Raw genomic sequence first — 20,868 nt, 5'->3', positions numbered from 1 at the left:
GCAATTACTCTTAAGCAGTCCTCACCCTGTTTTGAGCTTCAAACAACACTCATTATGTGTTACTCTGTGTGTAGTGGAGAAGTGGGCAGACACTGGGGAGTGGCCTCTTTAGTCTTGTAATTAGATGAGGTGTAAGGAGTAGGAATAGGGAGTCGAGCTTTTAGGAATCATAAAATCTTAAAACTTAAGTTCATATGCCCAGAGCATGTCTTCAATTTAAAAGCCCTGCAAAGTACACCAGGGTTTGGTTCATTCTTGGCCTTCAAGGTATTTGACCATATTTAATTCAGTTAAAATATACAGGTATGTGAATGTTACACCTACTAAGTGTAAACCGAAACAACAGGCCCAAAATGGAGTTGCTTATGCTAAGCCCCAGGTCAGCAAACCAAGACTTAATACCTAACCTAACTGCAGTTTCAGCCTCTCCCAGGAACGTAACCTTTAACCAGTCAGCCTAGGATTACCTGGTCAGCAGCATTAGTGAGGTAATCGGCCCAGTAAGCCTCTTCCATTCCCCTTAGGTGGGCAACCTTGCCTGAAATAATGCATTCTTTGCTATTTCCTTTTTGCGCCCCCTCTCTACCTGTCTTTCCTTTTGTACAGCTCTTTGGAATTCTTTTCTGTTCGCTAGGTTGGATGTTGCCCTATTTCATGAATCACTGAATAAAGCCAATGAGAGCTTCAAATTTACTCAGTTGAATTTTGTTTTTTGACCTAAGATATGATTTCTTACTACCGTGTTTCCCCGAAAATAATACGTAACCGGAAAATAAGTCCTAGAATGATTTTTCAGGATGACATCCCCTGAACATAAGCCCTAATGCATCTTTTGAAGCAAACCTTAATATAAGACCTGATCTTATTTTTGGGGAAATATGGTATAAACAGAGCCTCATTCTAACTTGATTGCTAAGTTGAGGGTGCGCGGGGATTCCGTTTGTCTATGAAGGCTCCCTTTAAAGCCTGTTGATTGGGTGCTCTGTGGTCAGTGATAGAGGTGGAGGGCACAGCAAGGAGCCTGTCACAGTGTTTAGTCAGAGTCTTGTTCTCATGAGCTAGAATCTGTAAGGAAGCTTTATTATGTAAGATGTAGGCTTAGTTTCCCAGAGGATAGCGAACACTGTGGGCGACCTTGAAGGACCTAGAGAAGAGTTTGTGTGCTGGTGGGGGGCGGAGGGTAGCAGCTTCTAAGTGGATGTGAGGCAGGCCTTGAAGGGTTGGGATAAGAGTACAGCTCTTTGTCTCTGTAATAATTCAGCTGTAGTTTCCATATTAGCTTACGTGTTTTTGATGGACTGCTGAAGTAGATTGGTGATAAGAGACCTGTGGCCCAGCGGTTGAAGTGACTTAAGGACACCTAGTCCTGGTTCGCTGAGATGCAACCCCAAGTTTTTGGATTATGAGCACCAACTCTGTTATCATAAGCAAATCAGTGAGGGGAGTTGGCATTGGCAAGGAGAATAAAAGATGGTTCCAAACAGATAATTTGGACTCCTGCTTCCTGTTGCCTCACTTGGGTGGTGGCTCTCCATGAAGGGAAGGCTTGGTGATGGGGCCTTTACCCAGCTGGGTGAGTTTCTGGGCACAAAGCTTCCATGAAAATCTGAATTGGGCATACATAGCTCTTGAATGCTAACTAAATGTTGTTGCCTTACATGGTATCAAAAATAGAGGCACAAGGGAAGTTTATAAGCATTTATGACTATAAATGTACCAAATATGTATTCAGCTTTGGTCAGGAAAATGATTTCTAGGTGGAAAATACAGTTAGCCTGAAGTTTTTTTTCCATTGGAGTTGTGTAGCCTTTGGAAGAAGTAGAAGGCAGTCTGGAAAGATTACAGAACTTTCCTAATACTTGCTTAAGCAGGGTCAAATATCCAGTTTAACCTGCTTGTAAACTATGTGGTCAGGAATAGAAGCAGGGGTGGAAAACACTCCTTGTTAATTTGTGCTCAGTTATAAGACTACTCTTGCATTGAAGCAAGAGATAATACTCAGGGACTGTTGTCAGTTTTTATGCTGCTATTTGGACTATTTTAAGGTCTGGGAGAAGCGTTTCTGAAACCCTCCTGTGGTGATGGTGATATTTTAGAACTTACAAAGCACTGTCAGGGAAACAAGTGGAATCCTCATGCTGCCTGGAGGTACGTACTCTCCTTACAGAGAAGCCAGGGCAGCTCAGGGAATTTCAAGGTAAACCAGAGGTAGGATTTGAATTTAGTTTTCCTTGCTCAAAATGTAGCTCACTTGTCAGAGGATAGTTTAAGATTCGGGTTTGGAGACCTGGCAGAGGGAAGAGACAGTTCGCAAAGGCCCTCCTCTGTTGTTTGTATTTCCATTTCTTCTCCAAACCATTTAGTACAGTAGTATCTCAGTTTTTGAACGTCTCCATTGAGGAACATTAGGGTTCTTATAGGAGGTAAACCCGGCAGTAAATGCTTCGGCACTTGTCACGTGACTCGCTGAGCGCAAGATCCCGAGGCCTAGCTGTCGGCTGTTTTCGAATATTTCAGAACTCGAACCGCCTTCCCTTCTGGAACGGATTACGTTAGAAAACTGAGGTACCACTGTATTTAGAATCCCCAGAACAGATGGTATGGCCTTTGATGTTTAGTCATCAGTTTGAGCTTTGATCTTTAACCTTCTTCCTCCTGTTTCAGTCTTACCTACTCTAACCCAACTTATATTACCTATGCTTTAATCTGTTCTTTTATTTTGTTTTTAATAACTTTAATATTATTAAAGGTTTACGAGTCATTCTGTTCAGACTAGTTCTTAACTATCAATCCCTGACAGTGAAGTTCAGTTTTACCTTAAAGCCTGTGTAATATAACACATATTATTATTAATTAAAGAGATTATCTTTTCTTCAAAAACCAAAATAAATTTCATCAAGGTCAAGTACTTAAGTAGAGAAAGTACAACTATAGCAGCACTACAAGAAAATTAAGAATGGCTTTTATTAATTTTGGGATATTCTAATTCTGACCCAAAGACCAGGAACATAGGAACAATATTCTTTAGTTTGACCACATAAAAACTTAAAGTTACGCAGAGTAAAAAATCCATAGTAAGCAAGGCTGAAAGACAAGTGGGGCTGGAAAAACTATGGAAAAGAGTCATTTGTCATATGAAAAGAACTACTGTAAAAAAGACAATGATGAATAAATACCGAAGGAAAAATAGAGAAAGGAAAAAATACAAAGGGCCAATAAATACTATTAATATATGAAAAGATGTTTAGCTTCAAGAAGAATCCAAGTGATGCAAATAAAAGTGAGGTTAGTTTTTAATCTATTGGATAAAGATTTTTTTAAAAGGTCAACAAAACCTAATATTGACATGGTGGGAGAGAACGCATCCTCAAAGACTGGCGATAATGTGAATTGGTGAGTTTTTCTGCTGGGCAGATGCATTATAATTAAAAATATGCATACACTTTGACCTAGCAGTTTGACTTCTAGGGCTTTCTTTTAGAGATTCTATGTAGAGGGTTATTCGACAGAATTTTTAATTGTGGAAAATTAGGTGAAACAAATATTAGGAGACTTTAAACACCAATATGCTGTATAGTATAATACACTGATGATGTCCTCATTCATATCTGTATTTATTGAATGGAAGGGTGTCCATGATACATTTTTGAGTGGAAATAATAAATTATAGAAAAGCAGTATATATAATGGGACCCCTTGGTATAAAAGTGTATTTCTACACCCTGGGCTTGTGCATACACATATAGTCTGGAATGACATTTCCCAGAATCACCAAAATGGTACTCAGGGTTATCCCTGGATGATTGACTGTGGGGTCAGAGCCAGGAGTGCAGTTTCCAGGCTCTTGGCCTCACATGGAAAGGTGCTGGCTCAGGAAGTAAGTGGCCATCAACTGTGATTGGATGGCCACCAGTTGTGGCTAGTTGGCCGTCAGCTGTAACCAGTGAGCTATTGGCCACAAATATAACTGCCGTGGCTACGCTAGAAGAAAATGAGGGCTAGCAAGAAGATGGTGGCTGAGCTAGCAAGAGCGGATTGCAGAGAGGCAAATGCCGCCAGCAAGAATATAGCGGTATGACTCCCCCATCTGTAGCTCCGTGGGTGTTCATTTTTGGCCTCACCAAATCCTGCATTCTTATGTGGGGAGTGGGACCAGAGACCCTGCATGCCACCCTGCATGACAAATGGCGCAGCGATCAGGGTCTCCCGCATGACATAGACCTAGGGTTATTTGACTTTCATTAAAAAAAAAATAAAATGTTGACATAAAACACAACATAAAAATGTTGTGTTTATATATAGCTGTGTGTGCTTAAAGTGAGCATTAATCCTTTTTAACATTGGAAAACCTTACTTGTGAATTTTGGAGAAGCGGGAAATGCTGTCAGGATGTATGGCAGGTAGGGAGCAGGGAGCAAAGACCTAAGTAAGAGTCCACGAAGGGCATCCCTACATCTTTACATATCCCCAATACATGGTGCAGAACACCCTTGCAAAGGAAAGGGACACCTGCCCATACTTTCGAGGAGAGCCATGACCTTGAATTAGCTGGAGTGAGTGGCTGTGATCAGATGAATTGGGTGGGGCTGCCCAGTTCTGTTTTTGCACCTGGTACAGCTGCACACTTTTTGCATATATCTGTTTGCCCTGCTGATTAAAGCAAGGTCGTGGGTTTGCTCTCTATACCAGTCATTTCCCCTTCTGGTACTGCATTTCTTCCAATGGAACCCTTTTTCATTGGTGGTCAGGGAGAATTGAGTTGGGTTGGCCTAAATCCAATCCCACCAAACCAAAGGCCTTGTTGCTCAGTTAACTAGAACCATCTTAAGAGGACAAAAGGCAGCTCTTTTTTATGTACTTGATTATATGGTTTCTGAGGTTTCTGCTTTATCTTGCTCATTCCATTCCCTATTTCTCAAGGGCATGGCTATGTGCTTCATAATTTTCTTCTCGTGATCTTTTTCATTGCCTAATTCACTAACAGAGGCGGCATTAGTAAGCATTGACAGTGAATGATGAAATAAATAAGGTCGAAGCTGGGACTCTTTTGAGATGACTTTTTTTTTTTTTTTTTTTTAAAGACAGATCTGGTTCTTCCAAGTTTGAGGAAAGCAGAGCTGCTTTGCATTGCTGGCAGGTGTTAGAGGTGGGACAGGCAGGTGGATTCTACTCTAGGGTGGAAGCGTAACACGCTTTCTTCTCTGCATTCCAGTTTGGCCCTTGTTATAGAAGGATGTTGTGGCCTTGGAGCTGAGCAAAGACTTTTCCTATTTTCTTTAAACAGCCCGTGCTGCCAACACACAGGACATGTTTTGTCGTATTCAGCTGAACCATGGGCCCTGTCAGTGAGGTCTTCACATTTGATGATGAATTATGGTGAAACTACAGATACCCAGAATGTCTCCACTTGACTGTCCCTCTGGACTTGTGTTTTGTTTCAGCAGTATTTTCTTGGCTTGTTTGAAATTTTGAGACTTAGTGAAAGCAACTAACATTGAAGTCTTGTTTCCTTTGTGCAAGAGTTGAGACAAGTGGAAAGGAGGTCTGTGGGCTGCTTTCTTCAGCTCTCTCTCCCTCTAGACTTCTCTTGAAAGCCGGACTGCTTTGACAGTGCTGCTGCTCCGCTGGTTGGTGACACCAGTGTGAATGAACTTGCTCTACTACATAAATGTGCCGTGGACGCCATAATTGAATAAGTGTACAAATGAGGTTGCAATCACTAGGTTAAATGATCATATAGCCTTACACCATGTAGATTTTCCAATTCAATTAAACTACTCATTATCTCTTATTTAAGTGAACAATAAAGCGCGCAGTTATGTCTTACTTTGCAAGTGGGATTAATATCTACTGTTTATCTCAAGATAAATATTAGTAACGTAGCCTGGGAAAGCAATTTTATGCCCTCAAGAAGGAGGTAGTGGAGGGCTCAAGTATTGGGTATGAAGTTTTATCTTTCTGAACTGATTATGAAGTATACTAAACATTTATATGGCTTTGTCTTTATAGACTGAAATCGCCAAGAGATTGAATACGATTTGTGCACAAGTCATCCCATTTCTGTCTCAGGAAGTAAGTAAAACTGTTCAGCTGTTAAAGTGCAATTATGTTGCTTCTCTGTTTGCAAATTAGCTAGTTTTAAGATGTTAATTTTATCACAAGGAACAAGTGTGAAGAACATCTGTTACAGCTGAAGTGTGTAAACCCCCTGCCATTCCATCTAACAGACCTGAGGGCACACTGTACAAGTGGTGACAATAGCTCAACCCTCAAATTAATTTTTTTCTGTGGAAAACTGCAACATGACTATCAAATACAAAGCTTTTCTTTGAGGAGGAGTATAGGCTTGATAGCTACTGATGATTACAGGTGTCCTTTCTCTGGAGATCTTAGACTGGCTTTCTTTTTTTTTTCTTGATAGTATTTTTTTTTAATTTATTTGGGTGACAATTGTTAGTGATAGACTGGCTTTTAAAAACGATCCCAGAAGAGTTGACTTGACCGTGGAAGCAGGTATTTCATTTGTGCTTGTACAGTGGTTGACTTACTGCTGTTCATGGAGGGAGCGGAAGCTAATGCTCTTAAAATAAGTGTTCACGTTACAGAGTTATGCACACACCAGGTCTACCTCCATTTTGTTAAGGTGAAAATCACAGGGGTTCATCCTGAATATTTTGAGGGAGAAAAGCTCTTAAGGAGAAATCTGTGTAATTGACTCAAAACCAGTCTATTTTAGTTTGGCCTTAAAGTTTACCTTACTTTTGGTTACAAGTTCATAAATGCTAAACTGTTTTAAGTGTGTACAGATGCATGTATCTTGAGGCGGAGTGCAAAGCTTATTGAACTCAGAGCGGGAATGCCGGTGTCTGTTTAGTTGGCATCTACTGCTCTGTGCTGGATAGCGCCACCTCTGCTGTTACGGCAGCCTCCGCCAGCATAACATTACTGGATGTTACAGTTTAGATTTGTTGGCCTTTTGAGCCCTGTTGTTTGTTAGACTCTAGTAATTGTGGTCTCTGCTATAGTCTCATGCCTTCCAAGCCAAAGACGTGCTTTGTGTTTGTGAGTGGAGTTGGGAGCTGTGCTAAGAGTGGGGTCCTTGCCTTCCCATGTGAAGGGAGAAAAGTCTAAAAGACTAAAGGAGAGCAATCCCCCGAGTTTCCAAAAACTACTAGTGGGTTGGGATTTTTTGATCAGAGAAGTGACTGCAGATTTAATGCTTACATTTTAAGTATCAAAATGGGCTTTTTAAAATGGCTGCAAGCTTTACCTGCTCAAACTTTTCAGAGTGAACCCCTTCTGCAAACCAAGGTGATCTTCCATATCCCATACTGTTTATTTTCTAAGACCTCAGGTTACCATTTTTGTTGTCCTTTTTGACTTTCTACCATTTCAAGCCAAAATTTTCCATAAGAAGTGAAGTGGCGACTGGTGTTGGTTAGAAATAAGGGAAGAGCACATTTCTATTTTCCTTTTCCTCTTGGGCATGTGTTCTGTGAAATAATGTGTGTTCGAGAAACTGCATTTAAGTTAGTATTATACTTCAATGTGCATTGTATATAGCCTTTGTCTTCTTGTTGTTACGGTGGGAAAGTACAATGTGAAGTTCTTGGCTGCCTTGCTGACACTTTTTTTTCTCATTGTTTTCAAAGCATCAACAACAGGTGGCGCAGGCTGTCGAACGTGCCAAACAGGTGACCATGGCAGAGTTGAATGCCATCATCGGGGTACGTGGCCTACCAGGTCTACCTCCTACAGTGTGTATAACCAGCTTTCATTTCTTATTAATTTGATGGCTTTATCTATCTAACTATATGTCAATATAATACTGTGTAGCTTAACATTGACCTATTAGATTAGGTTGGGAGGAGGAGGGAGTTTCAAGGTATGCTGAGGTGTGTAGGGGAAGAGAAATTCGTAGAAGGGACATGATAGCAGAGAGATTAGCATAAGGGACATGACAGCAGAAAAGAAAAGCTTTAGGTTAGAGTTTTAAACTCTTTTCCTTATTCTGTCTTATAACTTTAAATCATACTAAGGTCAAGACAAGTCTCAACATGACCATTTCATTTGGTTATCTTTGCTTCTGCCTTGTGCTTCCTAGAGTACTGGAACCTATATAACTGCTCTTTCTCGTTCATGTGCCTCCCCCATGAATTTTTAAGTCACACCCCAAAGAAAAGAACACTCTTGCTGTTGAAGCGCAGTGATCATTGTCTGCTCTAGTGCCCTCTAGCCTTCCACCAGCTTTCTGCTCTCCTATGCTGAGTTCAGTTGGTGCTCCTCATTGGTGACTGGCTGTCAATCACAAGTCATTTGTTCTGCATTAATGAGCCTGGTGAATCGTGTGGTCCTTCCCCTGCATGAGTTCATCCGCCCCACCCCCCTACTACAGAATCCAGGATGGTTCTCAGGTTTTCTGCCCTTCCAGATTAAGTGAAAGAAGTAGCTGAAACAAGGGACCATCCTTTCTGATTTTATTCATATGTGAGTGCCTTGAGCGGATTCAAATCACTCATTTATCAATTTATGTTAATTGCTTGTGAGAAGATGCCCTGCTGGTCTTTATAGTTCCCTCAGACACTTTGTAATGATAATTAGACATGCTGCTGTACGGATTAAGAGTGCCATAGTCCAATGACGGCCATAGACAATGGAACCAGTTAATCCATCAGGGTTTAAAATTACATCCCAACTGGAGATGGAGAAAAAAACATAAGAGCCAAGGAGGATTAAAAGAATGAGCCTCAGCTTGAAAACTCTCCTTTCATCAGTTTCTCAATTGCAGATCTGCAGTCGGGTTGCCTGTGGTAAGCTATTGGCAGTCAATTAGGTGAAATAAACTGGGAGGGTGACCTTCATTTCCTTTTAATAGCTTTTTCCTCCCTGAAATGGGGAGCTTCAGTGGATTTTCAGCTTAAATTTTATTCAAGCTGCTTTATTACACTTGACAGCTTAGCTTTGTATAAACAATTCTCTCCTCCCTCCCCCTATACACGCTCTGCATTTCTCCCCCTTTAGTATCACATTTTTTGACTGTTACTTAGTGGACTCTCTAATCACATTCAACAAAAAACACAATTACATCTGCATTTGTCTGCTGCCTTCTGTACCCTTTTCTTGTGTAATGAATTGCTTTATTTCAGAGATCAAATCAAATATTCACTGGTACTTTTGCATGTACTGTGTTTGATTAGCAAAGACTAATAGTAAATTGTACTTGTAGCTTGAGCACAGAATTTTTTAACCCAAATAACTGAGGATGGAAAAAGCCTGTTTTGATTAAAGGGAAATATATGCAAAGTAGTTCTCAAGTACCCAGTTAAACTTTGTGGAACATGTTTGTTTTCTGATGGGCTCTAAATTTTTACATATCATTTCTTGGTAGTAACACTCATATTTGTCAATTCTCAAAGGCACGGCCCCCGTCCGACACATTAGAAAGGAAATTGTTTGTAGGTCATACTCATTTTGAGAAGAATCAGAAAATAAAAATAGGTCATTTTAGAAGGGAAGATGAATCGCTAATTTTATGAATGGCTTTAGTCCAGGAAGCATGTTGTTGAGATTATAAAGGCAGATTGCTAGCTAGCAACAATAACCCAAATCAGTGAATTGGGCCCAGCACAAGACTCCATGCCAGTTGCATGTCTTTAGCATACTGGCATGTGTGGTTTTCATAATTGTAATTTTTGCATCAGTATATTAATTTATGTCAGAGGGCTCTTTTAAAGTTTGTGGTGATCAATAATTATCCCGCACCTTAAGTTTCATGCTCTGGCATATGCTTGATTTTTGCTTGAGAGGAATTGCGTGCCTCTTCGAAAATCGAAGTAGCATAAAATTGGGTTGACAATTCAGTGGACCTTTGTACCCCTTCATTGAACATGCAGTGTGTCAACCTGTCTCCCCAGAGGGGAGGAGGCTCCGGGAGGCTGTCTGTTCTTACAAGCAGCAGCTGCGCACAGAGTAAATGCAGCCCGGTTTGATAGCAGCTGTCAGTATTGTTCAGGGACCAAGTTAGGGTAAAGAACAATGGGAGAGGCCACGCTCTTCGTCTGCATCGACTTTCAGGCTAAGAAAAGAAATAGTAATTTAACGGTTTAGACATCTATTACAAGTGTGAAAGATCATGAAAGAGTACCCTTTAAAATGCAAATGAGCTGAAACATTCTCATTCCCTTTAAGGTACAATCAAGGAGCTTACTGCTTGCTTGACAGGGCTGCAGATAATTCTCTTTAGCAAACCTGGAAGAAGTTAAATCTTCTCAAGGGCACTAAGCTTCTGGGTAAACGCAGCTTGTGTCCTGGGACCATGGATGCTCTGTTAGGAGGAAGAGAGAGGTTATATTTTTTTCCATTTGTGTTGAGTGAATTAATGGTGCCCGTTTCTTATCAGCATAAAAAACTTAGTTCTTATATCTGACGGATAAATCTTTTCCATCACAGCACCTGCCTTCAACTTTCATAGATTACTGGTATGTAAGAAAAAATAAGTTTCTTAGATTGTTGATATTTGGAGACACAATTGAAATGTTTTTGTTTTACAGTTTTTAATAGCTTTCATTGATAGCAAGTTTGATAATTGGCAGAATAATAACTGCAGCCCTACTTTTTGAATTTTGGTTTTCATTTGTTCTTTTGCCGTTAAACGTGTTATGTTATTGCAACAATAGAAAGAGTAATAAGGCGGAGATCTTAATAGGCACAGGGTTTGTTTTGTTTTGACACACAACTCGTGCTTTGGAAAACAAGTTCATTGGGTGAAGGGAACTTGCTCATTTGAGATTTTGACTTTTTTACATCAGAATAGTCTCCACAATTTAAGCATCCCTCAAAGACTTTTTATTTATTTATTTGGAATTCAGTTTAAAGGGCTCAAAATGAAATAGATTAGTTAATGATGTAACACTGTATTTGTGGGATAGCTAACGGCTACCTGTAGGTAGAGAAAATAGACAGCAGGGACTCTTCAGGATCATTGCCCACTGTTCTGTTTGGGGAGTTGGGAATTAAGAGCTCTCTCTACCTGCACTGATTCTAAATAATCAATTTGAGTTTAATTTGGAATTCCAAATAACTAATGTTATCTTTTAATCAGGTTTCCATGACATAATTAATAGATACCACCATATAGGTATAGGCTTAGATACCTACATATCTGCATGTACAGATTTCTTTTTGAATTCAGGTATAATTTATATGTAGTGAAATGCACAGATCTTACATGGACAGTCTGATCTCTTTGGGTGCCGGAAGGACCCCTGTAACCACACTCCTCTCAGGGTGCAGATTGTTTCCTTCATCCCAGGAAGTTCCCCTGTCCTTCTCAGCTAGTTTTCCCCCACCTCCTCAGGAAAGATGGTTGGTTTTTGATTAAAAAGTAAAAAAGAGCAGAGTGTGATTTTCTTTTTTAAAGAAAACAGTTGCATAAGTTGTATATCTGTTTCTAACCAAGTGTCTGCTATCCAACTTTGTGGTGCTGTGTGCTCATCTTTCTAAGAGCATTTGTATTGCTTAACCTAGGGCAACATGTGGGCCGAGAATCAGATGGACTTGAGTAGGACACTTGGCATTGCCACTTTTTAGGTTTGTGACCTCGGACAACCAGTTCACTTCCATCAGTGTCCCTATTGAGTGGGGGTTGTCCTTCCCAGACCACAGAATGCCAGATTCTGGTAGCCACCTCAATGCTAACTGTTGGGTATAAGAAAATATGAGCAGTTTTCCATAGCAAATGCCTCTGAACTTCAGGAACTCAAAAAATTGGGGGTTAATATAGTCAGCCTTGTTTTTCTTTCCTTATTTATTTGGAGATAGTCTGACTTATTTCTGTGAATGTAACTTCTGTCAAGGCCTGTGGGGCTCAGGTTTGGGGTTCCAGTTATTAGTCCGAGTCGTATATTCCTACTTCATAAGCAAGTTTGTAATTCTCTATCCTTTAAAACAATTTAGTATGAATAAAAGAAGTGTAAGTTATTTTGGGATGTCCGGCTATGCATGTTTGTGTAGGGAATGGCTGTGAATACAAGCTCCTGATGTGTCTGTAGCAGCAGCCTTTCTGTCTGTAAGAGATTGAGTTGTAGACCTAAAGGGCTCCCCATTGTTGCACGAGATGATTGGTTTAAGGATTAGCAAAATGTTGGATTATTTTTCTTCTCTGGCTGTAGCTGTCAGCTGTCTATAGGATTTCAGTGTGTGAAGTTTAAGAGGGTGAGGTTAGCCTCTTATTCTTGTGAGTATGCAGTTAATCCCTGGAAAGCCCATCAATAACCCAGCTGCAAGTTTCTTTATAAAACAAATTCGCGCTAGGAGAATAATGCATAACTTGCTACCAAGAAGAGAAAACGAAATGGCTACAACAAACATAGATCTTTTAGCTCTGCTAACTTATATTTAATGACATACCCTCCACTTAAATTCCAGTATTCCAGTCGTTTTATTAATTTTCAAAAGAGAAGGAGCAGTATTGCAAAAAAGTTTTTTATGCATCTTCTTCTTTGGTTCAAGTTAGTTTTTTAAAGTACAGCTAGGTATCTCTCTGACAAATCCAGGACTTGGTTTCAATGTCTGGAAGTTCTTCTGAACAGTTAGAGTGCTTTTTAGTTATTAGAAAACTATTTGAAGTAGTTTCCTTTTTTAATTCCCCACCTATTTTCATATGATTTGTGCTTGATTTCTTGGAAAAAGCATGCTATTGACCCCCTTTCAGAGTAGAGAGAGTAGAGCACCCCATTTTATGAGTTATATCTATTCATTTTCTTAAAAAAATTGATACATAATTTACATGCCATAAAATTCACCCTTTTAAAGCATATAACTCACGTGGTTTTTAGTATATTCATAAACTTGTCCAACCATCACCATTATCTAATTCTAGAACATTTGTAACACTGCAAAAACAAATTCCACATCTCCGTTAACAGTCAGTCCTCTTGCCCCACCTCTCCTCAGCCTCTGCAAACCACCAGTCTTTTGGTCTGGATTTGTCTATTCTGAACGTTTCGCATAACTGGAATCATATGTGGCCTTTTGTGCCTGGCTTCTTTCACTTAGCATAATGTTTTCAAGGTTTATTCATGTTGTAGCATGTACTTCGATCCTTTTTGTTGATGAATAATATTCCATTGTATCAATACACCTTAATTCATTCGTCAGTTGATGGACATTTAAGTTGTTTTCACCTCTTGGCTATTTATTATGAATAATGCTGCTATGAACATTTGTGTACAATTTTTTATGTGGACATGTTTTATCTTGGGTCTTTAGCTACTAGGAGTGGAATTGCCAGGTCAAATGGTAACTCCGTGTTTAACTTTTTCAATTTTTATTAAAAAATTTTTTAAATTGGGGAATATTGGGGAACAGTGTGTTTTTTCAGGACCCATCAGCTCCAAGTCCAGCCGTTGCCCTTCAATCTAGTTGTGGAGGATGCAGCTCAGCTCCAAGTCCAGTCACTGTTTTCAATCTTTAGTTTTAGGGGGCACAGCCCACCATCCCATGTGGGAATTGAACTGGCAACCTTGTTGTTGAGAGCTTGCGCTCTATTCAGTTGAGCCATCCAGCCGCCCCATTGGCAGCTCAGCGGCAGCTCGTTGTCTTCAATCTAGTTGTGGAGGGCACAGCTCACTGTCCCACACGGGAATCGAACCAGCGACCCTGTTGTTAAGAGCTCACGGCTCTAATCAACTGAGCCATCTGGCCGCCCCGTGTTTAACTTTTTGAGCAACGGCCAGGCTGTTTTCCAAAGCAGTGGATGAGAATTCCAATTTCTCTACATCTTCTCCAACACTTGTTGTTTCATCTTTTCAATTCTAGCCATCCTAGTGGGTATGAAGGGTTTTGATTTGCATGTCTCTGATGGCTAATGATATTGAGCATCTTTTCATCAAAACTGTATATGGTTTTAGAAGTGTAACTACCTAAATAAACATGACTTTTTAAAATTTATGCTAATTTAGGCCTGTAAGTCCCAGGGCTCTCTGGTGACTGTCAACAACTGTAACAGTCATCCAGGGCCGGGCAGGTGGGACAAGCAAGTCCGTGATGACATAGGCAGAGGTGGCCTTTGTGGATTAGCTGAAGTGCAGAAAGAAGAAAGAAGAGTTCAGATCCTTTTCAGAATTTTAGGCCTTCCTCCTACTGGCTTTTATTTTTTTTCTCTCTGTCATTCTCTGTGTGCTCCAGCATTGAGATGGGGCCTTTCAATGGATCACTCTTGTTGTTTAATTGTCTTCAAGTGGCTTGAGAATTCTTGGCCCCAGGAAGCAGTTTCTGCCTGTTTATCACCCTTTCCCCTCTTCACGGGAGAGGCCATTCATATAATGGGAGGTTTTCAGATAACTCCTGGAGTAGTGTCCTTGATTTTTCTGCTGCCACACAGCTGTTTCCCACTTTTCCCACTTGTTTACTGTAGCATACCAATTTTCTTTTTCTGCACTCTCCCAAGATAAGAACTGAGTGTTTTAAAGAACAGGGAAATAGCAGAAATCAAGTAAGAGTGATTTGGAAAGAACTGTCAACAAATGCTACTTTCACATTTTTCCGCTTTAAACGTGTTTAAATACCAAGTGCTATAAATGCCACTTACTGTCACGCTTTTAGCATTAGAGATGCTATTTGGGGCATGGCTTTAGTTCTGGTTGGGTTGTTTGTGATCTGTGTGACATAGTTTTCTCTGAGGTTATAAATGAGGTGAAAGTTCAGAAATTCAAGTTGATTCAGTGGTTGGTGAAAAGGAACTTAGCATCCAGTCAGGGTGAAGTGGGCATGGGCCTTCACTTTCATTCTGGGTGCCCTTTCCAGTTGTAGAGGCAGAGCTCTGTGGTGATAAAACACACGCTACACCTGTTTCAGAAACAAAAATGTAGAAACACTACAGTATTACGTTAAAGCTCTGAATGTAAACGGCAAAAGTCAGTTTCATTATGGTAACATAATTGATCCAGGCTGCGCTAGGTAGAATGTGAATTAACATTCTAAATGCGTGGCTGTTGTTTGACATGGATGAGGTTACTTTATTCCTTGTGGGTTTTCGGTATCATTAACTCAGTTTGCTGTTTGTTTTATTAATACTTGTCTCACTCCCAGCCTATTCACATTGTTTAGGTAAGAGCAAGTACATTCATCTTATTCTCCAACCTAAATCTGTCCATGATCACCTCTGAGGCACCAGAACACCAATATGTAAAAGTTCCCAGTGTAGGTCTTTCCAAATTGTTGTACACAATGTGAAGTTTTTGTTTGTTTTATTTTGAGATTGTTAGTGGAGTCAGATCTAGGAAGCAGATGCCCCCCTTCCGCCCCCCCTTCTTTTGAGTGTGATAAGGTACTCGTACTCAATGGTGATGTGATGAAGGGACAGTGAACAATTGAATGTTGAAAAGTTCTATTCCCCCCCCCTCCCCCCGTTGAAGCCCTTGTTTCTCAGTCTAGTTGTGTAGGACACAGCTCCCTGGCCCATGCTGGTATCATGAGCCTTGCGCTCCCCCGGCTGAGGCAGTCGGTCACCGGTCGACTGTTCACAGCAGCTCATGGCAGCTCTCGCCGGCATCTGGCCACTCACAATGGCTGTCAGCCACTCACACTGGCCACCGGCTGCTCATGGCGGCACATGGTAGCACACGGCAGCCTGCAGCAGCTCATGCCAACCTCCCGCTGCTCATGGCAGCGCAGCTCCAAGGAGAGCTGTTGTCTACAATCTTAGCTGTAGAGGGCGCAGCTCACTGGCCCATGTGGGAAGCGAACCAGGGACCTCCGTGTTAGGAGCTGGGCACTCCAACCACCTGAGCCACAAGGCAGGCCCGTTATTTTTTAAGCAACAATTTGGCAAGTCCCTAGCATTCAGGAGCATGAATTTTAATGTAATGGAACAGAATTCCAGCTTAGATCTAGATCAGAATTTCTCAACCTAAGCACTATTAACATTTGGGGCTCAATAATTCTCTGTGGCGGAGGGGCTATCCTGTGCTTTGTAGGATGTTTAACTGCATCCCTGGCTTCTCCCACCAGATACCAGTAGAATTCTAACCCTTTTATCCCCAGTTGTGACAACAATAAATGTCTATAGACGTGGCCAAATGTCCCTGGGGTGGGGAAAGAGGTGTGTGTGTCAAAGTTGCTCTGTTTGAGAACCTTCTGGTCTAGTTTGATAGCCTGAGTAACCAACTGTATTTCTAAAAACTATCATTGCTCATTAAAAATGCCTTTTCTGATAGCTTTGTATAAACTGTTTTGGTTGTGTGTTCTGTGCTGTATAAATCTAAAAGCATTAACTTAAGAAAAAATGTTTACTAATTAGTGTAGGCTAATGAATGGATAGACGGTTGAATTTTCCCACCCTTGCTGTCTTGTTGAGAAAGATTTAATAGTTTCCCATGACATTTTCAAGTTTGGGTCTGTAGAGGACTGATGCATGTAAACTCCTCTAATTGGCTGAGCTGTTAGGTTTTTTTAGGTTTTGCTCGCCATGTAGCAATGTCAGTATCACTTTTTTTCTAAAATACATATTTTAAGTAGCATTCATGTTTTTTATTTTTGTTTTTTTTTTCCTTTTGGTGAAGGTGATGGATACTAGATTGTCTGTCTCAGGTAAGCCTTGTGGAGAAAAACTGTTCTTCCAAGGACACATGGGGCAGGTGGGCTGCTCTTTTGCAGTTAATTGTTTCACTCTCCAGGATGTGGGCCCTCTATTCATTTCCATAAATACTTTATCTTTGAAATGACACTTCTTACCCTTAAGCATCTTCTGCTGAGAGAAGCCAGAGCTCTCTCTGTTCAGGCTTGATTCTTTATAAGCTTCCTTGGAAGAGAGCTGGAACAGATAGCGTCCTTTTTCAGATAACAGGGACAGAGAATCGAAAAGTGGGGGCTAGAGAGTTGGCACTCTTGAGTTGTAAACCTAAGAACAAATTCCCATCTGTGACTGCTACTTCCGCACGGTACAAATGGGTTTATATCTCTGGGTAAATACCCAGTGGTGAGTTTGCAGTATTGCATGCCCTTGAGCTTCTCGTTACCTCGGAAGAGAAACGTGAGGTCTCTGGTGGAGCAAGAAGTCACCATCTTCCTTCCCCTTTTTTGGGACTGCTCCTTCTGTACCTCCTTATGAGCATGACAGTGCTGCTGCCGTCCCAAGAGAAATTCTGTTCTAGGGAACAAAGCTTTGCAATCATCGTTCTGCTGTGAGCCCCATGGCAAACCACCGTCATCTGTGAAATGGGAGCTATGATGCCCACCTTCCCTGCCTCAAGTGTGTTCTGAGCTGAGTCCAAGATACTGGATATTAAAATACATATTATCTGGGAGCTGTACATGGCAGGATTAAGAAGTAGAATGAGACAGCAGTATCCTCATTTCTGTTTTGAAAGGGTTTCGCTTTGAAAAAAAAATAGAAGTCTTCAAGATGGCCAAGCCATGGACGGAGGAACCCAGTTGCCTTTAATAATGAATAGTGAGCTATTTCTTGAAGGGGAAGCTTATAGCACGGCAGAGGTGGAGTTATCCACGGCCGGGAGGCTCTTGGATCTCCCACTGATGGTATCAGCCTGAATGTTGGGTTTCCACGGGCGGTCTGCTTCACAGCTGTGGCAAAGCCCCTTGATTAATCTTTCTTTTCAGTAACATATCAGAGTGTGCTTTCCAGTTCATCTTTCTAACAACTAACTTAAGTTTGGTAGAAAATCCACTTCCTTCTTGAGTATCCGAATGTTGCCTTTGCTCTGACATAAAACCCCAATCCTGATGTCGCCTTGCAGTGACTTCATTCTGGATTTTTGGGGGAGCTGGGGCGTGCAGGGCGTGGTGGTAGGGCAGTGACCTCCACCCTGTAGTTAATGCCTTTCCCTCTGCTGAGCCTCTCATCGTTTAGTCGGTGCCGCGCTTAATTACCCTGCTGCACTCACTTGTGTATGCATCACTGCGTTTCCCTCCCAGAAGCCGGACATAGCTCTTACTCTCCAAGTAATGATAGTAATTGCTGGTAGGGCAGCCCTGGTCCTCATCCTTCTCCCAGCGCATTGCTTATGGCAGGTGTCTAGTTCCTAATTAAGTGCTAATGAGCATGCCTAGTGGACCGTGACTCTGCTGCCAGCTTCTTCAGTTTTATGTCTTGCGATTGCCGAGCTCTTAAAAGGTGACAGAGCAAGAATTAGTGTCTTCGGGATGACAGGAAGGTGATTTTCTGCGTAAAGAAATTGTTACTATGATCTCAAATGGCGAATGAGTAGTTTTATAAATACTTTCCGAGAACACTATTAATGCTGCCCACTTGGACCTCGCCCCCTTTTCCAATTTCCCTCTAATTAGAACTGGAAGTTTAAAGAGAACATTGGCCCTGACAGGTTTTTTTACAAGATGCTAGTAGTGGTTGAAGATTTACTATAAAATGATTGTAGACACCAATTTCTACTTTTAAGATGCTGTTTTGTCTTGCTCTTGAGGGTGGGAAGCATGTTTAGGAGTCAATTAAAAATCAGTGGTCTGGGTGGAAATTACTGAAGACCTGGCATGAAGATTTAATATATTCAGTACACGCAAGGGGGTAATAAATAAAACGAGTAATTGAGTCCCAGGGAACTGAGCACAAATCAGAATCTTAAGAATTTCCTAACATTATACCTTAAAAATTGAGCTTTAATCGTTTTTACTGTCTCATCAAAAACGAGTTTTGTGTTGGACAGCTGAAATGTGGCCAGATTTATGGTAGAAGGGCCATTTCTTGGCTACTTTCTCATTCCCTACAACATGCTCTTAAATATAACATATGAGAACACCGGTACTTTTCAATGTGAACAGATCTGTAATCTCTGGAATGGGTTAAGCAATAGAGGGAAGGCACTTGGGAATGGTGACTTGGGTCACTGTGGTTGGTGCCTCACAGGATTAGCGGGCGTGTGTTCTTGTCAAGGTTCTTGGCCTCTCTGGGTCTTAATGTTTTTCCTCTGTGCCATTGAAAGGCTGGGTTTGGGGGATAGAACTCTGAGGAAGAACAGATAAACAAAGCTTCCCCTTAGTTAGGGTTTCTTCCCGCTCTCCCGTGTGTGGCCCCCGAGGCTCCCCACTATACGTGACGGTGCAGTGGTACTAGAGCGCAGCCCTGTGGGGCGTTCCTGCATGGACGCCTCCCTCCCGCCTGCTGCAGAACCTCGGCAGTTTTCTCACCACTTGGTGCCTTGGTTCCTTCTGAGAAATGGGAATATCAGTACCTCCTCACAGCTCTGTGAGGGCTTAGTGAGAGATGGACACACAGTGCCTGGGGGTGGGATGCGGAAGGCATGCTGGTTCTTCCTGCTTTCTGAGTTCTGTGAATTAAAGATAATACTTTGGCTTTGTTTCATCATACCATTGTGGTAAGTTAATGCAAGAACGCTGGGGTGAAATGGAGTCACCTAACAACTGATGACTACTCAGGCCTGTGGTTACTGTATTATCGATGCATATCCACGACTTTAACCTTTCTGAAAACAGGATGAGTCTTAAATCTAAAAATGTATGGCGGGCCGGCCCGGTGGCGCAGGCGGTTAGAGCTCCGTGCTCCTAACTCCGAAGGCTGCCGGTTCGATTCCCACATGGGCCAGCAGGCTCTCAACAACAAAAAAATAATAAATAAATAAACTGGTAACGGCGGTTATCTGAGAGAACTAAAAAGAAATGTTTAAAAAAAAAAATTTATAAAAAAAAAAAAAGTATGGCATCTTAGATTCAGTGGCATACTGGATTCGTCCCTGGAGGCACTTAGCAATGGAACTAACATGTGAGTTGCCTACTAAGCCAGGCTTGCTGATGATAAGCAGCTATACTCTCGGGGGCTGAGTTATGCCGGAAAGTGACAGTGTAGATCTGAGGATTATATTTGGGGAAGATTGCATCTTATCAGGTAACTGAGTAGTTGGAATCTTTTGATGAAAGTGCTAATCACATTTTTCCCCTTCTCCCTCCCTCTGTCTTCCTTTTTTGCTCCCTTCACGTGTGTGTCAAACCTGTTGTTTCCTCCATCCTCTCATGTCATCTGTATTTCCCCCACCCCCATGCCACTGTACCGCCACCACCACCTCCTCCTCTTCTTCCTCCTGCCCTCTTTCACCACCACCAACAGCAGCAGCAGTTGCAAGCTCAGCATCTGTCTCATGGCCACGGACCCCCAGTCCCCCTCACGCCTCACCCTTCAGGACTTCAGCCTCCTGGCATCCCGCCCCTCGGCGGCAGCGCCGGCCTCCTGGCGCTGTCTAGTGCTCTGAGTGGGCAGTCTCACTTGGCCATGAAAGATGACAAGAAACACCACGACGCAGAGCACCACAGAGGTGAGAGGCCGGGCAAGCCAGATTAGGACTGTGCTCGCACTCATGCAGTGCTGCAGAGCTGTGTGAGCTGCTCCACAGAGCCCCACCCCATACACACAGCAAACAGTGAGCTAAGAGGAACTGTCGCAAAGCTTGGCCACTGAAACACAGTTCACCCTGGAGCTTCTCAGGGTTTAACTCGGGCATCTGTAGATTTCCCAGTCTCTTTAGATTGCAGGCATCTTGACATCTTGGCAACTGCCTAGTTAATGCCAGTGGCCTGTACCATATTATGGAAAACTGTTAACTGCTTAATTGGGTAATTTTCAAAGAAAGTAATGTTGTTAAATGGGGCGAAATAAGAAGTTAAATTTGAAAGTGAATGTGTTCAAATGAGAGGTTTGATAATTGCATCTGTTACTACTTAGTTTCATAGGCTTTAATTCTAGTATGCGTTAAACATTGGGCAAAATTGCACTTGACTAATTTTTTGAAGAAAAGTAATTTATTCTGTCAAGAAATAAAAAAATAGGCTTTGTGTATGGTTAAACTGTAAATCTTATGTTTACAAAATACTGTAATTTTCAGG

The 20,868-nt window shown here is 41.6% G+C and overlaps 1 protein-coding gene across 7 annotated transcripts in view; it reads left to right on the top strand.

Moving 5' to 3' along the window:
- Nucleotides 1-20,868, top strand: part of TLE1 (TLE family member 1, transcriptional corepressor) — an 84,343-nt gene that overhangs the window by 22,358 nt on the left and 41,117 nt on the right. For 2 of the 7 annotated variants that reach the window (XM_081067632.1, XM_081067631.1), the window contains exons 5-7: nucleotides 6,010-6,072; nucleotides 7,653-7,757; nucleotides 20,096-20,300. In XM_081067632.1, coding sequence (XP_080923758.1) covers nucleotides 6,010-6,072; nucleotides 7,653-7,757; nucleotides 20,096-20,300 — 373 coding nt within the window. The remainder of the gene's footprint in view (nucleotides 1-6,009; nucleotides 6,073-7,652; nucleotides 7,758-20,095; nucleotides 20,301-20,868) is intronic. The other 5 variants (XM_081067637.1, XM_081067635.1, XM_081067636.1 and 2 more) reach the window with 3 other exon arrangements.

Source organism: Rhinolophus hipposideros (genome assembly GCF_964194185.1).
Source record: "Rhinolophus hipposideros genome assembly, chromosome: 11".
NCBI lineage: Eukaryota > Metazoa > Chordata > Mammalia > Chiroptera > Rhinolophidae > Rhinolophus > Rhinolophus hipposideros.
Note: the sequence above shows the minus strand (reverse complement) of the source record. Positions and strands in the feature narration are given on the sequence as shown.